The 20,468-nt window shown below is 38.2% G+C and overlaps 1 protein-coding gene across 1 annotated transcript in view; it reads right to left on the bottom strand.

Annotated features, from left to right (window-relative positions):
• Positions 1 to 20,468, bottom strand: part of Rhp (GTP-Rho-binding protein rhophilin) — a 132,456-nt gene that overhangs the window by 95,719 nt on the left and 16,269 nt on the right. Inside the window, exon 2 of the mRNA XM_028183945.2 lies at positions 2,036 to 2,529. Coding sequence (XP_028039746.2) covers positions 2,036 to 2,149 — 114 coding nt within the window. The 5' untranslated portion in view covers positions 2,150 to 2,529. The remainder of the gene's footprint in view (positions 1 to 2,035; positions 2,530 to 20,468) is intronic.

Genomic DNA, 20,468 nt, shown 5'->3' with positions numbered 1-20,468 from the left:
ATATATGTCGCAGGCAACTTGATTATATAATCTGAATCTCGGAAACGGCTCCAACGATTTTCATAAAATTTAGTAAACAGGGGATTTCGGGGGCGATAAATCGATCTAGCTACGATTTATTTTCAGAAAATGTTGTTTTATTCGTGTTTTCAATAATCAACTCTTCCCGACATCTATTGGCGAATAATAATTACTATTTTTCTTAATTGAGGGCAACTAACCGCTTTAAAGACAAGATGGCGTTATCAAAAAAAATCCATCATCTAGTTTAACTTAAAAGAAGTAGTCGTTCATAGGATATAATAGCTGTTATAGTCTTTTCTTCGGTTTCCGCGATCAAAAGGGTCAGAGACACAATCAAAACTACTGATTTTAATCTTGTGTTTATTATTGTTTTATTATTTCGGAGGTTTCAAATACTTACAGTCTTCGTGGTCACGGATGGCAGTCGTGGTAAATGTTGTGTTAACCATAGAATAGCTATTATTCGAATTAATAATCAAGTTAAAAATTTAGATTAAAAATTTGCGTATCCAGTATTTTATTATACCTATTCTCGGGTAGCTTTAAGGGTTACGCCAGCTTAAAACAACGAGTTGGTGAGCTCACGGGGACTCTAACCTGGTCTAATTTGCTAACACTAGCTGCAGCAAGAGCAGTTACTTCGCTGAATCTACCACCGGATCGGAAAGACAACCCAATGAGAAAATCCGGCGAGAAACTCAGTGGGCTGTGTCTGTGGGTGAACTATTCGGATAACACAACCCTGTGGACACCGCGAGGCGGCGTCAAAGAAATAGTTGTATGTAAAATGTATATAATAATGTCACGGTACGCTGAGGCATGCGTCATAAGTGACTCAATATTGTCGCAGTATTATACGTTCTATAGACATTCAAACCAGTGATTCTCAAAGTGCGCGTTACGAAGACGACGTTTACTATAAAACTACTAAAGAGGACAAGGCGTTGTGGTTATACGCAAAGTCCCTTACAGCCAGAACTACTATTTGCTGATCTGTCTATAGCATGAACGAATTTCTATTTGGGAAACTGTGTTGTTATGCAAATTAACGATAATAAATAATCGGAGACCAATCGCGCAAGGGCAACTGTTCCCAAACTAGGATTACCTGTACGAGAACCAGAGCTTAGATAATACACCTAAATTATTTATAGATAAGCAACTGAAGCACTCAACAAAAAAGTTTACGGGCGTCGGCCACTAGATGGCTTCACTTCGATTAATTTCTCATTGCTGCCAGTCAGATATTACCTATCCTATATTTTATTTTTAATGAAGGATTTTGTAACTTTTCCGAAAAAAACAAATTGATAAAATTTAATGTATTTGTCTATACCAAATAAAGACTTGTATGTATGCTTAATTTTTTTTTTCTGTGTTTAGTTATACAATAATTAAATGCGTTAACTTTAACAACATATAAGTTTAGGGGCATCAGCTACAAGATGTCGCTAGTTTGCATACAGAAACCCATATGGCTTATGTTGCAAGCCAGATTTTATTTCTTTTTACTTGTGTTTTTTAATTAAATAAATAATTAAAAATAAATTGTCTTCCAGTATCGCAGTATCAAGGCCCTGAACCAGAGCTCAATATATATACCTATATAGATATTAAACGGAAAGAGACATAGCGACTTACATCGTACCCCCGATCTTAGTCCCACAGCCGAGAGCATAATAATCTAAGGACCCAATTTGCAATTGTTACGAATGTTAATTCAGCCGTTCCATTGTCAGCAAGTATTATATAATTATATAGCTTCATCTGAAGCCGGTAGGTTCTGAGGCGGGTTTAGCTTGTTGACACCAATAATCCATTGACTGTAGATCTTTCATCACCAAATACTTAGATGGGATTTTGTCGGGATGGACAGTACGACAAGTGCTCTAATGTCAACACTTAAGAAATTCATTTTGTAATGTTCCCCTGCGTTACCGCAATTCCAAGGTATTTACTTGCTAATAGCTACTTAGTAGAAAACGTTTAATTGTAATATAATTTAACTCACCCTAACAAAAGGATTCTTCTTTGGCAGGACTCCGTCGACCTCGTCTCTCGCCTCCTCTTCATCAGCAGAGCCGACTCTCACACAAGTCTTGTGCAGCTTTTGAGGCTCACCCATACTCGCCACTCATCATACACAAGCGAACTCAGTAATCAAATTTGGAACAATCACGGACTCACCGCTTATTAATCGGGTACACTTAAATTTGAATTTGGAATAATCGAACTCGTTTTAAATGCACACTCGAAAACACTTTTGATTTTGGAACAATCAGAAACTCACTTTTAACATAAACTTTTGAATTTCGAACTCAATCCAAACAACACTTCAATTTTATATCACTTCACTTGGATTCTAGGATTTTTATTAAAACTTTTCAAACAACACCTAGGTACTATTATTTTGAAAACACATTATCACCGCATCGTATTGTTGAATTACTGATTTATTTACCGACTGTATTAGAACTTTCTCGATCGCCTCAGCGTCTTTCGGACCTGAAATCAAAATGAAATCATGAATGAAAATTATTCGCTGTAATCCGAGAATATAATGACTAACGCTTGCTTTGATGTCACTGTTACAGGGACGTAGTGTGTTTAGTATTCGGATATCTCACATTTCTTTACAACCTCATACCTTTTACAAATCAATATAGCAATACCTTTTACAAATTAATATCGCTTTTTTTATTATCATCACATTACTTCCAGCGCCCAGAATGCTTTACAGTTTCCGTGGTCGCGGTTGACTAAGGTATTTATGAGCATTTCAAAAACATGCTTAGCCCATTGAGTATCTAGCCGGATCTTCTCAGTGGGTCGCGATTCCGATCCGGTGATAGACTCAGCGAAGCATTGCTCTTGCTAGGACTAGTGTTAGCAAATTGTCTAATTACGGCAACGAAAAAAAGGGTTCTCTAAACACCACTGGGATTGGTTCGATCAAAATTAATTGATTTTTCATCCCACAGCCATTACTTGCTTGCGATATCTCACACAGATGGCTTCTTTGCAATAATGCAGAAGAAAAGTGCATCCTTATTGCGTCGAATGCGTGACAGTGGCAACAGTCTTCTGAGCATCATATCGAGGGACTTCTGGTATATAGCCTTTGCACTAGGCATTTGGGGAAAGACTCAAAAAAACAGTTAGATACTAATGTTAATACTTAGGTTTTTTTAAGTTATTATTACGCCGGTAAGAGTAATGCCATCTATCGCCGAATATCCGAAACGAATACCAATGGAACTCGTAACATCGAGGAGGCTCGAGAAGTATAACGTCATCTATTGTCAGATAGCGGAAACACACATCGAAGGTACTCGACTTGCCCAGAATGTTCTCGATAAATCTAGGTATGTGTTATCGGCTATAAAAGCGTTGCAGAGATGGCACGCAGTTAGTCAGTAATCAGAACCACACGAAGCGAAACAGCGAACGGATCACCTGAAGCGAAGCGGAAGAAGCGAATTGAGAGTTTTAAAGTGCTCGTTAAGTGTTCTAAGTGTTAATACAGTCCTAACTTGCACTTCGGTAGAATTTTTATTTATCCCGACCCTTTGCGCGTAACATGACTAACATATATTAGATTATAAGTAATACTAACAAAATGTATGGTTTTAACTTAAAAAAAGCGTACATAAATTGGGTAAAAAATAAAAATTCCTTGTTACGGCTCTGTTCGAATGAATTTCATTACGGTTTGCACTCGAGATATTACTGTTATCAGTTCGTGTGACTAGACTATCTCGCCACTCAGCACTCCTCAACAAACCATTGACCGATATCTGACGAGATTTAATGTTTACTCGTTAATGTGACAGTTGGCCGTAATAAATTTGTTAAAATGATTATGTCGCTTGGTAGAATTATTACCACTAGAGGTCCCGCAGTAGTCGATATTCGACTATAATTAATTGGAAGTTTGTACACTATTATGATTGTATTTTATATTTCTTTAACCACAAATTTCGCCAAGAGTTCACTAAAAAAAATATTAACAAAGATAAACAATATTTAATCTTAATTTGACAACAGACGTCAAGAACAAAAGTTTGACATTAAATAGTATGCATGCGTGTGTGCATCAAATATATGGTATAGTAACCGGCAAACTTCTTGAGCAAATGACCTTGACTGCGCAGAACCGAATTTTAGACCACTTTGGTGGTGAGGGTGAGGCGCGACGGCAGGGGAAATCGTATCGAGCGCGTTATTGGTAGATCAGTCGAACCTTGCGCCCCGCACCGCGCCCTCATTCCGCTTGCTCCCAAAAGTACGCTTGCGTACAGTGGAAAGTCTATCGTTATTAATCGTTAAGTTATTTGTTATAATTGCTTGTTGACTTTGTTGCCATTGCTATTTGTTGAGTGTTTGTTGATTTTTTATAAAAATACACTATGCTGCGACAAACTGGTGTAGTATTCAAAAGAAAGGATAGAAAAATTGTGTACGACGTATATTGCTTCATTATAAAACAGGGGAAGAATGATATGGAAAAAGTAAAACAGACTTCGGAAGCAACAAAAACATCAGTGAGTACTGTTAGGTGCATTATTAACGAAGCTAAAGGCTCTGGCTTGCTCGCCGTGTTTCGGACTCCGGGTAAGAAAAGATCAGGGAAGAAGAAAGTTACCGGAATGGATAGTTTCGTTCAATCTGTAATAAAAAGATGTAATCATAATAACTACATAAAAAGCAGCGAAACTCCGTACCGTAGAAAGGCTTCGAAAAATTTAAAGAAGATATAAATTTTAATGGCTCGGAATGAAGTTTACGACGAATTATGAAAGAGCTAGGCTTCAGATGGAAAAAATACCAGAAAATAATCGGAAGCTGGTAATTGAAAAAAGTAATATTCGATTACTACGAATCGAATATCTTCAAAAAATAATTAATTATAGACAAAAAAGAAGACCGAACCGACCGAGATGTAAACTACACCGATGAGCCCTATGTCGACTCATCACGATGATAGCGACTCGGGTGATCAAAACAGTGATGATGATGATGGTCAAGATTATGATAACGAAAAAAAATTTACAAATACCAGCTTCGCTTCAACTGAACCAAGACCTGGCAACAGCTATAGTTTTGACTTAATAGAAGGAATATCTATTTTACCCCAAGATTAAATTATTACAATTATTAACTTATATTTTTTGTTGATGTTCTAATAAATATATAAATAAAAAATATGTTGATTTTAATAATTTAATTGCATTATGACGCAGAGTAAATAATGTTTTTGCACGTCAGTGTACCATGCGCGAACTTACCCCCACTACGTCAACAAATGCTCAAGAAGTTTGCCGGCTATTATATGTAGTGTGTAATGTTTTTTTTACTGATTGAATGTATCTTTTATTCATTATTTTAAAAAAATATTAGCATTGTGCACTTCTTCTCTATATTCTCTATAAGTGTGGAAAAGGAGACGGAAAATCGTGGGCTAAAAATGTAATAACTTGGAATGTAGTCTAAAAAAATTGTCATATTTTTTTATATAAGAATATAAAAAATCACCTCGATCCTCTTTCTGGGACCGGAGAAAAATGAGAAAGTTAGTTTTTGTCGGTATAACGGTGTGATCGATTTAATTAATCGATTACAGGATTATAAAAAGAAAAACATTGCACTAGGTAATTAATGCAAAGTAATTAAATGAGCGATTTATACTTGTTGTATACAAGTGCGGTATGCGCCGGATTTAATTGCGATTATATACATAAATGAAGAAAAGTCTGTTACTACTTAGCAAAGTAATATGATTATCGATTTCAAATCGATTAAAATCGATTGTATTTTTGATGACAACTTTGACAGTAAGCTGACATGACGTTTGTTCTTGACGTCCTGCTCTACTCGTTTTGTATCTTCGACGCATTTTGAGTTTGTATCTATCGGGTTGTTTTTATATTTTCAACGATCACTGCTTTATTATTACGGATTCCAACTCTGCCAGCCTTGTACGACAATTGCTTCTACACTAGACATCGAAGATCGCTCACACGTTTGACTTGAAATTGTTGCATTGGATACTGTTGAAATTATGGATCGCTGTGTGAATTGTGGGATAGCAATTCCATATTCCATACCTGATATATATCATTGATATTCATTCATAATATGACATTTAAAAGATTATCCAATGGATATAATAAACATTTACTTATGCTTAAATAAGTTATTATTCAGCTCTTTTAAAGAGATTGTAACATAACCTAACTTTTACTAAATCTTTATTAACTCGGCTCTCAGATTGAGAAAACTTTTATAATTTTCAGCAAGGTACTGATAAATCTGAATCTATTAATTCATATTAGTTTCATCACGTTACATTCGGGCCCAAAAATGTATGTAATCGTTTCAGTCTCCTTTCATACTCCTCCGTCCGCGCAATTTTCGTAAAAAGGGATACCAAGTTTTTGCTTCACGTATTAATTATTACCATATCGACAGTTGAAAGACTATTTGGTTTAAGGGACATTTATTTTGGTAAGTAAAGGAAATCGTCGTGGCCTAAAGGATAAGAAGTCCGATGCATTCGTATGTAGCGATGCACCGGTGTTCGAATCCCGCAGGCGGGTACCAATTTTTCTAATGTAATACGTACTTAACAAATGTTCACGATTGACTTCCACGGTGAAGGAATAACATCGTGTAGTAAAAATCAAACCCGCAAAATTATAATTTGCGTAATTACTGGTGGTAGGACATCTTGAGTTCGCACGGGTAGGTACCACCACCCTGCCTATTTCTACCGTGAAGCATAAGTTTCGGATTGAACGGTGGGACAGCCGTTGTACTGTTAAAACTGAGACTTAGGACTTATGTCTCGTGGTAGGTGGCGGCAGAAATGGCGCAGGATAATCCAGGAGAAAGTTATTAGAGGAAGTCACGAGCCTCAGCTTGAGGATTATCGACGCAAGGAGGAGGATCAACGAACCTATATTTTTAATTGTATTTCAATAAAGCTTACGACACTCAAATATCCGAAGATATTTTTTTGTCATGATATTTTTTTCCAAATTGAGAACTTTAAGCGTCCTGTAAAGTTGGAAAAATGTTGCTTAAACCAAATAAGCCTAACCAAATAGCCTTACCGTAGATATCGTTGGCTGCACTATTGTTTAGTATTTGTATGCACATATTATAACTCTTAGTTATGGCAGCACGTAATGTAAGTCGTAAATAGGAGGATAATGTAGGTATATGCATTTGATGGGCGGAAAATCATGACAGACATCACCTTATGAACACATTGCTAGTTTTATCAATCGTAAAAAAAAATATAAAAAAAAAATCTATACTAATATATAAATCTATAGTGGTTTTTACGGATGTTCCGTTATAACTACTGAACCATGCATCCGATTGACTTGAAACTTGGTATCCATGTAGAAAATACATGTACTTAATGGATAGGCTAATATTTATATGAGTGTTAGACTCCCTACACCAGTTGCGGGGGCGTTAATGATGAGAATCTTTGTGGGGGTGAGAAATAATAATGTTAATTTTAAATGCCCAGCGAAGCGGACGGGTAAGGCTTAGTAGTCTTATAATTACGAAGAAAATAAAACTCAAGCGTCCTTTTAGCTTAGATACAGGAACATCTGACAAAATATTTCGAAAGACGAATCCTTTTTTAGAGCTCGAAGGCTTACCGTCCTTGAGTAGAAGGAAGTGGTCGAACCTGTACAAGGAAGACCAGATCACGAGGTCACCGGACGTAGCGCTGTGACTAAACAAGGAAGCGCAGCTGGCGTGATGATTACCAAAAAAAATCTTAGTTATTCTTAGTCAGGAATGTCTATTGGCTTTAATAATGTGTTTCTTACTTCGGGCCTTTCCACAAACCCCTCCTCTACCACTGATTCTGCTACCGTTAGGTATTACTCTTTTCCATTTCTGCCATAAGATTTTTTACTGCTTGCGATTGGTAGACGAGCTCTCGACCTGGTGTTTTTTTTTTATTGCCTAGATGTGTGGACAAGCTCACAGCCCACCTCATGTTAAGTGGTTACTGGAACCCATAGACATCTACAACGTAAATGCGCCACCCACCTTGAGATATAAGTTCTAGGTCTCAGTATAGTAGTTACAACGGCTGTCCCACCCTTCAAACCGAAACCCATTACTGCTTCACGGCAGAAATAGGCAGGGTGGTGGTACCTACCCGCGCGGACTCACAAGATGTCCTACCACCAGTAATGTATGTTTTTTTTAATGATTTTTTTGGACGGTCCTCCTGATGTTACATGAATACTGAAGGTCATGGTAACGAGAAACTCTCTACCCATCTTGGGACTTGAGGTCGAAATCTAAGCTGTATTATATAAAGCCCTTCAAACAGAACCGCATGAATGCTTTGAGCAGAAATACGCATAAGGGCCTGTCTATGTAACCTAATCTTTCAAGGTGATTTTCAATGACTTCCGATTACCTTGAATATTTGCACACGTCTCAAGGACTGACGGCACTACAATATTGTTATTAGTTTTGTTTGGGCACATCCTGACCGAACAGGACTGTTTACTTTGATTTTTATTTATTTATATTTATTTAAAATCTTATTAATTACACAATATTTTTTAAAAAAGATATTAAGAATCCATTTTTTTTAAAACACTATATAAAAATAGATTGCCGCTGATGGCGGTGTCTACGACACAACCCACCAGTGATTAGGATTCCAGAGTGAGAAACCTCCTCACAACGCGTGCAGTATCGAGGATAACTGCTTTCTGTATTAAGCCCCTAACCCAGCTGGATAACGAAAGTTTCTTAAGATGTTGACCGAAACTTTTCGCTATCAAGCCGTGTACCGACACAACTATTGGAACAATGATGGTTGAATCAACATGCCACATGGCGGAAGTCTCGTGGGCCAGGTCTAAATATTTTATTAATTTGTCCTTTTCTGCCTTCACGAGGTTCTCGTCATGAGACATGTGACATCAACCAACACTGCTCGACGCGCAGATCTATCTATTATCACAATATCAGGCTTATTGGCAACAATATACCTATCCTTGATAATAGATCGGTCCCAGTAGAGCGTAACATGACCATTATCAAGAACTGGTTGAGGTTGGTATTGGTAATAAGGTACAGCAGAATCAAAAGATTTTTATTATTATTAATGCGTGGTTTTTCTAATTCTCAATTCACATGTCACGCTCGTGGCCACATATCGTGGGCTAGATGCAGGAATCCGGCCGAGAAACTAATGATCTTGATATTACAAACTTTACAAGTGATCTGGACGCACAACACAGTTCTTAACTGCGACTAAATCACTTTTGAAATACGTATTTATCAAATGTTCACGATTGACTTCTACGGCGAAGGAATAACATCGTGTAGTAAAAATCAAACTCGCAAAATTATTTATAATTTGCGTAATTACTGGTGGTAGGACTCTTGTGAGTACGCACGCGTAGGTACCACCGCCCTGCCTATTTCTGCCATGAAGCAATAATGTGTTTCGGTTTGAAAGGTGGGACAGCCGTTGTAACTATACTAAGACCTTAGAACTTACATCTCAAGGTGGGTGGCGCGTTTACGTTGTAGATGTCTATGGGATCCAGTAACCACTTAAGACCAGGTGAGCTCGTCTAGCCATCTAAGGAAAAAAAAACTTAATAACAGAGGAGAATGCGGTCTATATGACATTTATTTCATTCTACCCTCAGCGAGACTGGCAACATCTAGAAGCCTGCTTCTCATTGAATAGTTTCCTTAAATATTAAGTGTATTATCTTTGAATAGTTTTGATCACTACCCGGATTCGACTTAGACTGTGTACACTTTTACAGCGCGTGTGTCCCGTAGTACTGTTTTGCTCATCATCCGGATTCGACATATGTACTTTTTTGGTAAGTACCGCAGCGTCTTTGTGTACAACCCCGATAATTTAACTAATGATAATATTACTGTGTGTTTCGCACGCTACATAAGGTTACATAAGATACGAAATTCATTCGGGTGTTTGACTGTGCGCCTGTACAACAAAATCCCACAAGATGTTCAGAACCTACATATACATAGGTTTAAGAAAACTTTTAAAGAACACCTGTGCAATAAAGCTTACTATAAAGTCAATGATTATCTAGATGATTGCACAAAGTGGAAATGAGTTGCTCACTCCGGGCATTTCAATATTGTAATAATTGTTATGTTATAATTACTTATTGTAAAAATGAATATTTAAAAAAATCTAATATTAAAAATAATAATCTAATATTTAAAAAAAAAAAAAAAAAAACACCTGCCCGCTGAGTTTCTTGCCAATTCTTCTCAGGACGGAGGCTAATTCTTGTGAATTGGCGGTAGTTCCTTTGACGTTCAACAAGTATGTACTTTCATTTATGTTGAATAAAACTTTTTTGATTTGATTTGATTTGATTTGCTATGACGACTACTGCTCCGTCAAGTGTAACGATAAAGCCGGTAGAAGTTATGACAAAAAAAGCGTACGATTAAACTTCGCGTTTAGCAGATTAGTCAGGGATGTAATCTGAGGCCTTAACGTGCAATACGCGAAACGAGGGATATTGGAGATGAACGCGACATTTACAGCGAAATGCTTAGTCTTTTCGAAGGCTTCGGTAAGTATTAAAAATAACAAATTAAATATCGTTATACATGTCCACAATAATTTATGAGTGTGAATTTGCGTTAATTTGTCCTTATTACCAAACGAAACAATGAATTAATGTGTTTTTTTTTCAGTTTTTTATTATTATTGTTTTTGTTTCTTTTTATTTATTTATTTGGTCAGGAGGAAATCGCCGGACTTCCGCACTCCACTGGGGAGCTGGGGAAGAGGGCGGGTCACGTCGGAGTCGACCCGACTAAAACCTCCTGTGGCTCAACAACCCACGTCCGAACCTCGCATGAGACAGAACTGATGAAAAAGCAAAGAGGGGGAAAGTGAAGCGTTTAGTGAGGAGCACATCTCTCCCATCACCCTCCCCCTCAGGACGCCGGACCGGCGGTCGACCACGGTCGCCACGACCACCAGCCCTCTCGGTCGGCTATTTATTTCCTAAATAGGCTACTTTTTCCCGAAATAATATCTCATTACTGCAGGAAAATACACTGTCACTTGTGGTTGACCACGCGAGCTAAGCCGCGGATTACAGCTACTTTAATTATAAGATCATATTCATTATATAATGAATCATAATCTTTGGAATCTGTGAGTCATTCGAATTTCTTAGAAACAAGATGAATTCTTTGCTTTATCTAACCTGATTAAAATTCGTAATCATTATCCACCAAAAAAATACCAAAGTCACTGAGATCCACTATTGTACTTTTATTTAAAAAAAAAAACACTTTTTAATCGGTTTCTTGATTTCGACGTGAAAGAAGGACAAACAAGCAAACAATCTTTCACATTTATAATATTACATAGTATGGATTTTAGACAGTTTGTGTTCCTTTAAAATGTGATTAAGAAAAAAACATGTATTTAACGACCAAATCATGTCGTACCATACTTAGCTGTCAATGGCGTTGCGACATCCATACATACTACTTGTTTAAAGTCGCTTGCTTGAGTAGCTTTACCACCCTCGGACACAGCTACTAAGTTTCTCGCCGGATCTTCTCAGGGGATCGCAATTCCGATCCGGTGGTAGATTTTTTTTATGATAGAAGTATTACTGGTGGTCCGGAGACCTTTCCAGTTTCGCCAGGACAGGTGGGCGAACAAAGGCTCAACCAAGAGGGGTGGGATTTGCTAACAGCTGCCCGAGCGCCTCCGGAGTAGATCAAAGATCAAAGAACTCAAGAGCAGCTGCTTCGCGAATGAATCTACTACGGAATCGCGACCCGCTGAGAAGATCCGGCGAGAAACTCAGCGAGCTGATGCATGGGTTAGGTAGCAGGTAGATTCTCTGCGACGCACTGCTCTTGCTAGGGCTAGTGTTAGCAACGTCTTCAGGTTAGAGCCCCGTGAGCTCACCTCCCCGTCCGGGAATAGCCTCTTAAGCTACCAGCGCATAGTGAGGGGAAAAAAAATTAAATCCCTTTTTACGCTCTCTACCAATTAGTTGATTTTTTTATTTTTTTTATTGCTTAGGTTGGTAATGAGCTCCACCCACCTAGTGTTAAGTGGTTACTGGAGCCCATAGACATCTACAACGTAAATGCGCCACCCACCTTGAGATGCAAGTTCTAAGGTCTCAGTATAGTAGTTACAACGGCTGCACCTCCCTTCAAACCGAAACGTATTACTGCTTCACGGCAGAAATAGGCAGGGTGGTGGTACCTACCAGTACGGACTCACAAGAGGTCCTACCACCATATATTATGTAATTATGTTATTATGTAACGTATGTACTTATAAATTTCAGTAGGTACGCATGAAGATTTATCGCCCGGTTACGCTGGCACAATCTCCTAGGTTTCCTGAATAGGTGGGGAAAAAAAGTAGCTGTATAACACCTACACTAACACACGATCCAGCTAATACCTACAAAGAATGGTATCATTCAAATTCAATTAGCCATAGCCTTCAACTGGAGCCCGACCTCGTGTAGGAACGCCCGAGTATCAGAGCGTAAATATGTTGTAGGCGTTAAGTTAAATAATGCATTATGTAAATTGACTGTATTTCACGGCATCCTCGTACGCCAAACGAGAAACGCCAAACGACAAAAAACGTACGGTTCTCAAACTTATTTTGTCCTTTGCCCACTTTGAGAATAAATTGTTTTTTAGCGCCCCTATTTTTTCACCTACTTAAAAACCACTATAACTTCAAATTAAATTAGTAATTGCGAGCTGTGTTCGTGGAGATTAAACATTCGTTCATAAAACAGGACAGATATATGAACTACGCGGAGAGAAATATCGAACCGAGTTAGTTTGAGCAATATCTTAATTTGTTTAAATTAGTTGTGTAAAAAAAAAGTCTTAGTTTGTGTAAATTAGTTGATGTTCTCAAGTTGTAGTCGAGAATCGAGAATTCAATCGGTGTCTGAGAGTCCTTCTAGAAGAAATTACCAATCGCCTACCAAGCCTCTACACAATTCCCCCATTTTTTTACTGGGTCTCTTACCGCCCCCCTTTAGGGTTGCAACGTCGACAAGTGGGCGTTGACGCCCACTTTGGGAAAGACTGTCGTATGCGAACAACGTCCGCTTAAAATTAGCATCTCTGTTCTGGTTGGGAACGGAAAGAACTTTGAGATGGGGGTGAGGTTGAGTGGTTTCTTTTGCCGATGTGACTACTAGATAATGTATAGGCTGGTTGTTGGATATAATTAGAACTACTCTCAGTGTTACTATAATATTTCCGAAGAGTCAAATACTTTACAGTTTTGTGGTCCTCAACGCCTGCCTAAGCTGCTATCGATCGACGTTTGAATTAGTAAGGTAAATCGATTAACCTCTTCACCGGTAATTTTAGATGTTTTTTGTGTAATAAACGGTAATTCTCGGGCTTATACCGGTTTATGTAAAATTTACAAACCACGGCTACTACATTATAAGACCATTTTACGAACACAAATAAGTAAAAATAGTTGAGATTTGTGTATTGGTTTTTCGAATATTTAACCGGTGATTATCGGTTAGTAAAATAAAGGATTTTTCTCCGGTAATAGACACCGGTTAACATCACTAATTTCATTGTGAAAACTGCCGTCTAATTTTTGTAAAGTTTATAAAAAAAAGATAATGTAATAATAATGTGAAGTATTTGAAACGTTATCAACAATAGAATATAATTATTATAATGAACCCGAAATTAAGCCGTTAAATTAGTTTTGATCATGATTACGACTCGCGAATACCGGTTTTTAGTTACATTATAGTGGCGGAAATACGTAATGCAAATAATATTATTTAATGAGTATTCTTCTAAATTGTTTAAATGACGCTTTTGAAATATTCTGTACTGCCATATTTTCTAATCAAATAACGATAAAGTCTCAACTCAATGTTTGACTGCAACATAAATGTGTTTCTTTCTCTATCATCACAATAACGTCCGCTGTGACTGAACGTATGGCGTTACATTCAATATTTAATTAACGGGAAATACGAAATGCACTATTTTGAAAATAAATATAAGGCACATCGTCAGATTTGGTACGCGTAGGCAGAGCGAATGTTAGCGGACTTATCCATTCTGAAGGAGCTCGGTATTACAACAAGGCTATCTGCTTCCTGCTATCTACTATCTGCTTCCAGCGCATCGTTAAGTACTTCGGTCACATCGCTCATAAAGACCATGATAACCTAAAGAAACTTATGGTAGTTGGTCAGGTTGACGGGAGATCTTTTTTTTTTATTTCTTACATGGGTGGCCCAGCTCACAGCCCTCCTGGTGTTAACTGGTTACTGGAGCCCATAGACATCTACAACGTAAATGCGCCATCCACCTTGAGATGTAAGTTGTAAGGTCTCAAGTAAAGTTACAACGGCTGCCCCACCCTTCAAGCCGAAACGCATTACTGCTTCACGGCAGAAATAGGCAGCGGGGTGGTACCTACCCGTGCGGACTCACAAGACGTCCTACCACCAGTAGTTACGCAAATTATAATTTTGCGGGTTTGATTTTTATTACACGATGTTATTCCTTCACCGTGGAAGTCAATCGTGAACATTTTGTTAAGTAGGTATTTCATTAGAAAAATTGGTACCCGCCTTCGGGATTCTAAGACCGTTGCATTGCAAGATACGAATACACCGGACGTCTTATCCTTACCTACCAGCTTGTCAGATTTGGTAAAGACGCTCACCGACCTGTCAATAACCGAGGCTAAAAAGACCGCCGAAGATAGAAAGACCTGGTTCTCCAGGTGCATCGAGTGATCAACACTTTAAGCTAAACACGACCTTCAGCAATCGCAAATCGCGTCTTTTTAATTTTTTTTATTGCTTAGATGGGTGGACGAGCTCATAGCCCACCTGGTGTTAAGTGGTTACTAGAGCCCATAGACATCCACAACGTAAATGCGCCACCCACCTTGAGATAAAGTTCTAAGGTCTCAGTATAGTTACAACGGCTGCCACGCCCTTCAAACCGAAACGCATTACTGCTTCACGGCAGAAATAGGCAGGTCGGTGGTACCTACCCGTGCGGACTCACAAGAGGTCCTACCACCAGTAAAAGGAGTCAGTTACAAACATACAAACATACATACAAGTGAAGCTAATATAACAGGATGTGCTTGAATTAGGTTATTCGCATTCAACTGCGGCTTAGACCTCATGTCTACAGGTGGACAGTGGCATTAACCTGGTTGGTACCTATCAAGCACCATGACCTAATCAATGTATAAAATAAATCGCAGCGATTATGATGATAATGATTTAATTAAGTACATTATTCACTATTCATACCTTGGCACTCGGCATAGAACTAAATACTTAATCGGTAATTACAAATAATTAGCGTTGATCATGTCTTCGTGGCCTAAACGATGATAAGACGCCGGTGTCCGAATCTCGTAGGCAGGTACCAATTTTTATAATGAGTTTTCTAGTGCTTTCCACGACAAGGGAATCATATTGTTTAATAAAAATAAAACCGGCTAAAATTAGGATTTGCGTAATTTATGTAGATTTAGACTTCAAGTTTCAGTATGGATGACGGCATTCACGTTATGATGTCTATAGGCTTAAGTAACCACTTAACCAGGTGGGCCGTGAGCTCGTCCACTAAGTTAAGGCATAAAAAATTTGTCGCTAGGTTGCTTTATGGCTGCCAAACGCCAAGCCAGAGGATCTGACTCTATGATTATTGGTTCCCTTACAAGAAGGTAGGGTATGAAAATTTCTTATCTTCTAGCAGGTGGAGAGGTGTTATGATCGTAATTACGCTTTATAGAACTCAGCTAAAATATTTTAGCTTGGTGCTCTGACAGTCCATTTTGGTGCTAGTTAGAACCTACATGTTTTTTTTTCCTACCTTTGCTGGTAATCTCGTTATGATTATGCCAGGTTCACCGCACGAGTAGTTGACGGACTCAACCTGAGAAAATTTGCTAACACTAACCCTAGCAAGAGCAGTGCATCACAGAATCTACCACCGCGTCGGAAACGCGACCCACTGAGAAGATTCTATCAATTCAGATACCAATGCAAATTGTCGATTTTGCATTGGGATGGAAACTATGCGTCATATGCTATGCTTGAGTGTAATGGCCTAGAGGAAACTTGACGAGCTTGGACAATAGCTATCTGGACCAAGATGTTTGGAGACGAGCATAGGACCAGCGAATGACCAATGATTCCAAGGGTCGGATTGGATAAACCTTTATCCAGCTTTAATAAAAAAAAATATATATATTTTTATGTAAAAATAACTTGAAAAATTTATTAGCCTTAAGATGTTAATATACAGTTAACGATTTTTTAAATGATAAATCATTATGTTAATTTTAAATTCGCTTCTTTCCGTTCTTTGTTTTCATTTTATGACCTAAATAACTAATTCTTATTCAATTAATTTATTTTGTTGTTTGATATTTTAATTAATTAATATATTTACTGACTGCATTTAATGTAAATAATTTTGAATGATATTTGCACGCCGACCTGATAGAAACAGGCTGTTCTATAAAATAACTATCAACAATTTTGTAAGCCGCGTTTTAGCTAATAAAGTTTGATTTGATTTGATTTAAGATAAGTTAGGTAAATAAACTCATGACATTATAATGCCCACCATAAGACATGAGGTGGAAATCTTAATAGCATTGTAAGAGCGACTCCAGTTATCCGTAAACAAGATTTGACCAAACGTTTTCGCCAAGGACATTGGTTTGAAAATTTGACCAACCTCTTGGGGAAAAAATGCTCACTTCTAATTCTCTATCGGATATCTAAGTTGTTTGCCGTTCGTGAATCGATCACATGCGTTCGAACGTACAGTTAGGCGAGAACGAGACGTTTTTATGAAACGTCCGTGTGTCAGACGGAGATGGAAGATTACTCAATTTGCGCACGAGTTAGTGGAGTGTGAAGAATCGTTAGGATTGTCACCTTTAAGTTATTTTATTATGTAGCTATGTTTTACACAAAACATTTTTTTTTGTTTTACCCGCAAAATTATAATTTGCGTAATTACTAGTGGTAGGACGTCTTGTGAGACCGTACGGGTAGGTACCACCACCTGCCTATTTCTGCCGTGAAGCAGTAATGCGTTTCGGTTTGAAGGGTGGGGCAGCCGTTGTAACTAAACTGAGATCTTAGAACTCAAGGTGGGTGCTGGTATTAACGTTGTAGATGTCTATGGGCTCCAGTAACCACTTAACACCAGGTAGGCTGTGAGTTCGTTCACCAATCTAAGCAATAAAAAAAGTGGATGCGCGAAATCCATAGGAACTTTTTTAAAATTTAATTTAAAAAATCACACCTAACATCATAATCTCCAACGATGACTGACATTGACATTAATTTTCTTTTAAAATAAAAAACTAGTGTGCCAGTGTCAACTAAGGAAAAGAAAAAATACCGATCTTCCCACGTACACAGTATATAAACAGTGGTATTGGATCACGCGGCCCTTCGATGGCGATGCACGTCAATTTTTTTTTTTATTGCTTAGATGGTTGGACAAGCTCTCAGCCCACCTGATGTTAAGTGGTTACTGGAGCCCATAGACATCTACAACGTAAATGCGCCACCCACCCTGATCAAGTCTGCTTCTGAGATAAGATATATGTCTGCTTAAGGCGAGTTTTTTAACGTTCTCGATAGCGTAAAAGTTAACACAAATTTGTATGCAGCTGGAACAGCGCCCCTAGCGGCAAACGTAGGCAAACGTGCCAACTCCATACAAACTTGAGTTAACTTTCACACTATCGAGAAACTACTACTAAGCATACTGGTTGCAACGGGATTCCCCCGATCTTTTGATTTTAATTAAATTATTTATTTACCTATTGATAATTGCAGCAGCCATAAATGTTAAGAAGATAGCTACGGGCAGTCCTACATACTCACGACGCAGGCGTATAATGACTCCTTGCAGTTGTACGGCTTTAGATTAATTCTTTAAGGTGTGTCAAAACCTAGATTTTTTTAATTAAAAATAAACTTTAGTATAAAAATCTAAAATGTTTTCATTCTTGTATACCAGCAGTCGCTTAGCGTGGTACGGACATGTGATGCGTAGAGAGAAGATGAATGTGATTAGGAGATGTACGGAAATGGTAGTGTAAGGTAGAGGGGGAAGAGGTCGACCGAAGAAGACATGGATGGAGTGTGTGAATGACGGTATGAGAGAGAGAGAGAGGAGTGAGTGTTGAGATGACGGCTGATAGTGAAGAATGGAATAGAAAAATTCGCTGTGCCGACCCCACCTAGTGGGATAAGGTGGAGAAAAAAGAAATGTGTATCGCTTATTTAATATATCTGTTTCTGTTGAAAAGTTCTTTAAAAAAAACGTATGCGTCTTGGGACACCCGACAGAAACGATAACTTAAACTAATCTAAGTTGAACTATTGAATATTGAAATTGTTCAAGATTAGAAAAACTTAGACTACTACCTAAATTTTATGTAAAATGGTAACATAAATTGAAAAAGATATATAAATAGTTAAATACCTTCGATAGAGATAAATGCGTTCCCAGTACCGCTGCCGTATGCGAGAGAGAGAAAGGGAAGCCAGATTAGCGCCGTAACGCGTTACGTAGCGAAACGGTTTACCCCCCCCCCCCCCCACTAAGAAGTTATCAATTCAAAAACAAGAAAGGTAAAAGTCTTCTGTGACCACGAAAATTGTTATGTACGTAACGTTGGAACGATAAACAGAGCAAGATTAAATCCTAGAAGTAGTGTTAATTATTTCCACGGCTTGCGAAAACCGAAGAATGTGCCTACACATGCCTGTTACTGACAATGTCAATCACTTTTATGTTTACACTTGGACGGGCACAACGTAAGCTAAATGTCACTACTAACATGGGGATTGACGTGGAATTCGAAACTGTATTAATTAGTGGATTGCCCAGCCTTTTAAGCCCCGAAATAAGTAGAATGTGGGAAAGATTTTTTTTTTAATTTTAAATCAGTGAAACGTAAAGATTAGGGGAGCATTTTGAAAAGAAGTTGGTGCTACTGCTACGGGAGAACTAAGAATATGTATAGAAGCATTAACTAGAGATGGATGGGGTCTTGTTTTAGTGTAATCCGATAAAAAGCCAGTCACTTAGAATCTAATCAGTATAGAATCCAGACCTAATCTCTGTCACAAACCTTTTACTGTAATTTTATTAATTTAAAAATGTTATAAAGCTGTTGAATTCCCTTGCCACCAAACTGATATACAAAAAAAAACCTTAGGCTGTTTATCCGTGTAAATGTGTCAGAATTATTCTAAAACAGTTAGGGCGACAGCTGTCACCGCACTACCGTATGGCTTTAGTTAGACGCGCGTCCAATTCACCTTAAAACCAAATTACATAAATAAATGAATATGTCAAAAATGTATTTCTTCTTTAGTGGCAGCCCTAGCTACAAATCGTCCGTGACTAGTCACGCACACACGCGCACTTCGTGACACGTACACACTTCCTGCACTCGTATGGGATCCGACGGATTTGACGGTTTAAACTAAAATTACGTGTGGACGATGATACTACATGAATCCTTATTTTTATTCACAGGTCCGCGTTTTTTTTACCCTTCCTTATCGTTGGTTAGCCTTAGGGGCTATTTCAACTTCACACGTACCGGTAGGTGAGCTCACGGGCTCAACCTGAGAGAATTGCTGATACTGGCCCTAGCAAGAGCATTATTTAAAAAAAAAAAAAAAAAAATTTTTGGGAAAAAACAGCTCGCTGAGTTTGTTTCGCCGGTTCTTCTCAGGACTGTGGCTTTTTTTGGAACTGGTGGTAGAGTTAACATTGTTATTTATATTTTGACATTCAACAAGTGTGTACTGTGTATACTGACATCTAAGTTGAAATAAATAATTTTGAATTTGAATTTGAAGCAGCGCTTCGCTTAATCTACTACCGGATCAGAATCGCGGCCCACCGAGAAGATCCGGCGAGAAACTCAGTGGGTTGTATCTATGGGCAATAGGTTCGTGTCTTAATGGGTAAAATGCCCTGTCTATTCGTGTGAAGCCATAATATTGACTAATCGCCAGCTGGTGACCTGAATTAATAAAAAGGGTTGCTCATTTGGCATCGTGTTTTTTATGTTATATTCAAAACATTTCATTCAACTTAAATCTCTTTTTTTTATTGCTTAGGTAGGTGGACGAGCTCACAGCCCACCTGCTGTTAAATGGTTACTGGAGCCCATAGACATGTACAACGTAAATGCGCCACCCACCTTGAGATATAAGTTCTAAGGTCTCAATAGTTACAACGGCTGCCCCGCCCTTCAAACCGAAACGCATTACTGCTTCACAGTAGAAATATGCGGGGTGGTGGTACCTACTCGTGCGGAC

Source organism: Bombyx mandarina, chromosome 20 (genome assembly GCF_030267445.1).
Source record: "Bombyx mandarina strain Sakado chromosome 20, ASM3026744v2".
Lineage (NCBI taxonomy): Eukaryota > Metazoa > Arthropoda > Insecta > Lepidoptera > Bombycidae > Bombyx > Bombyx mandarina.
The sequence above is the reverse complement of the archived record's forward strand: the minus strand, read 5'-3'. Positions and strand labels throughout refer to the sequence as shown.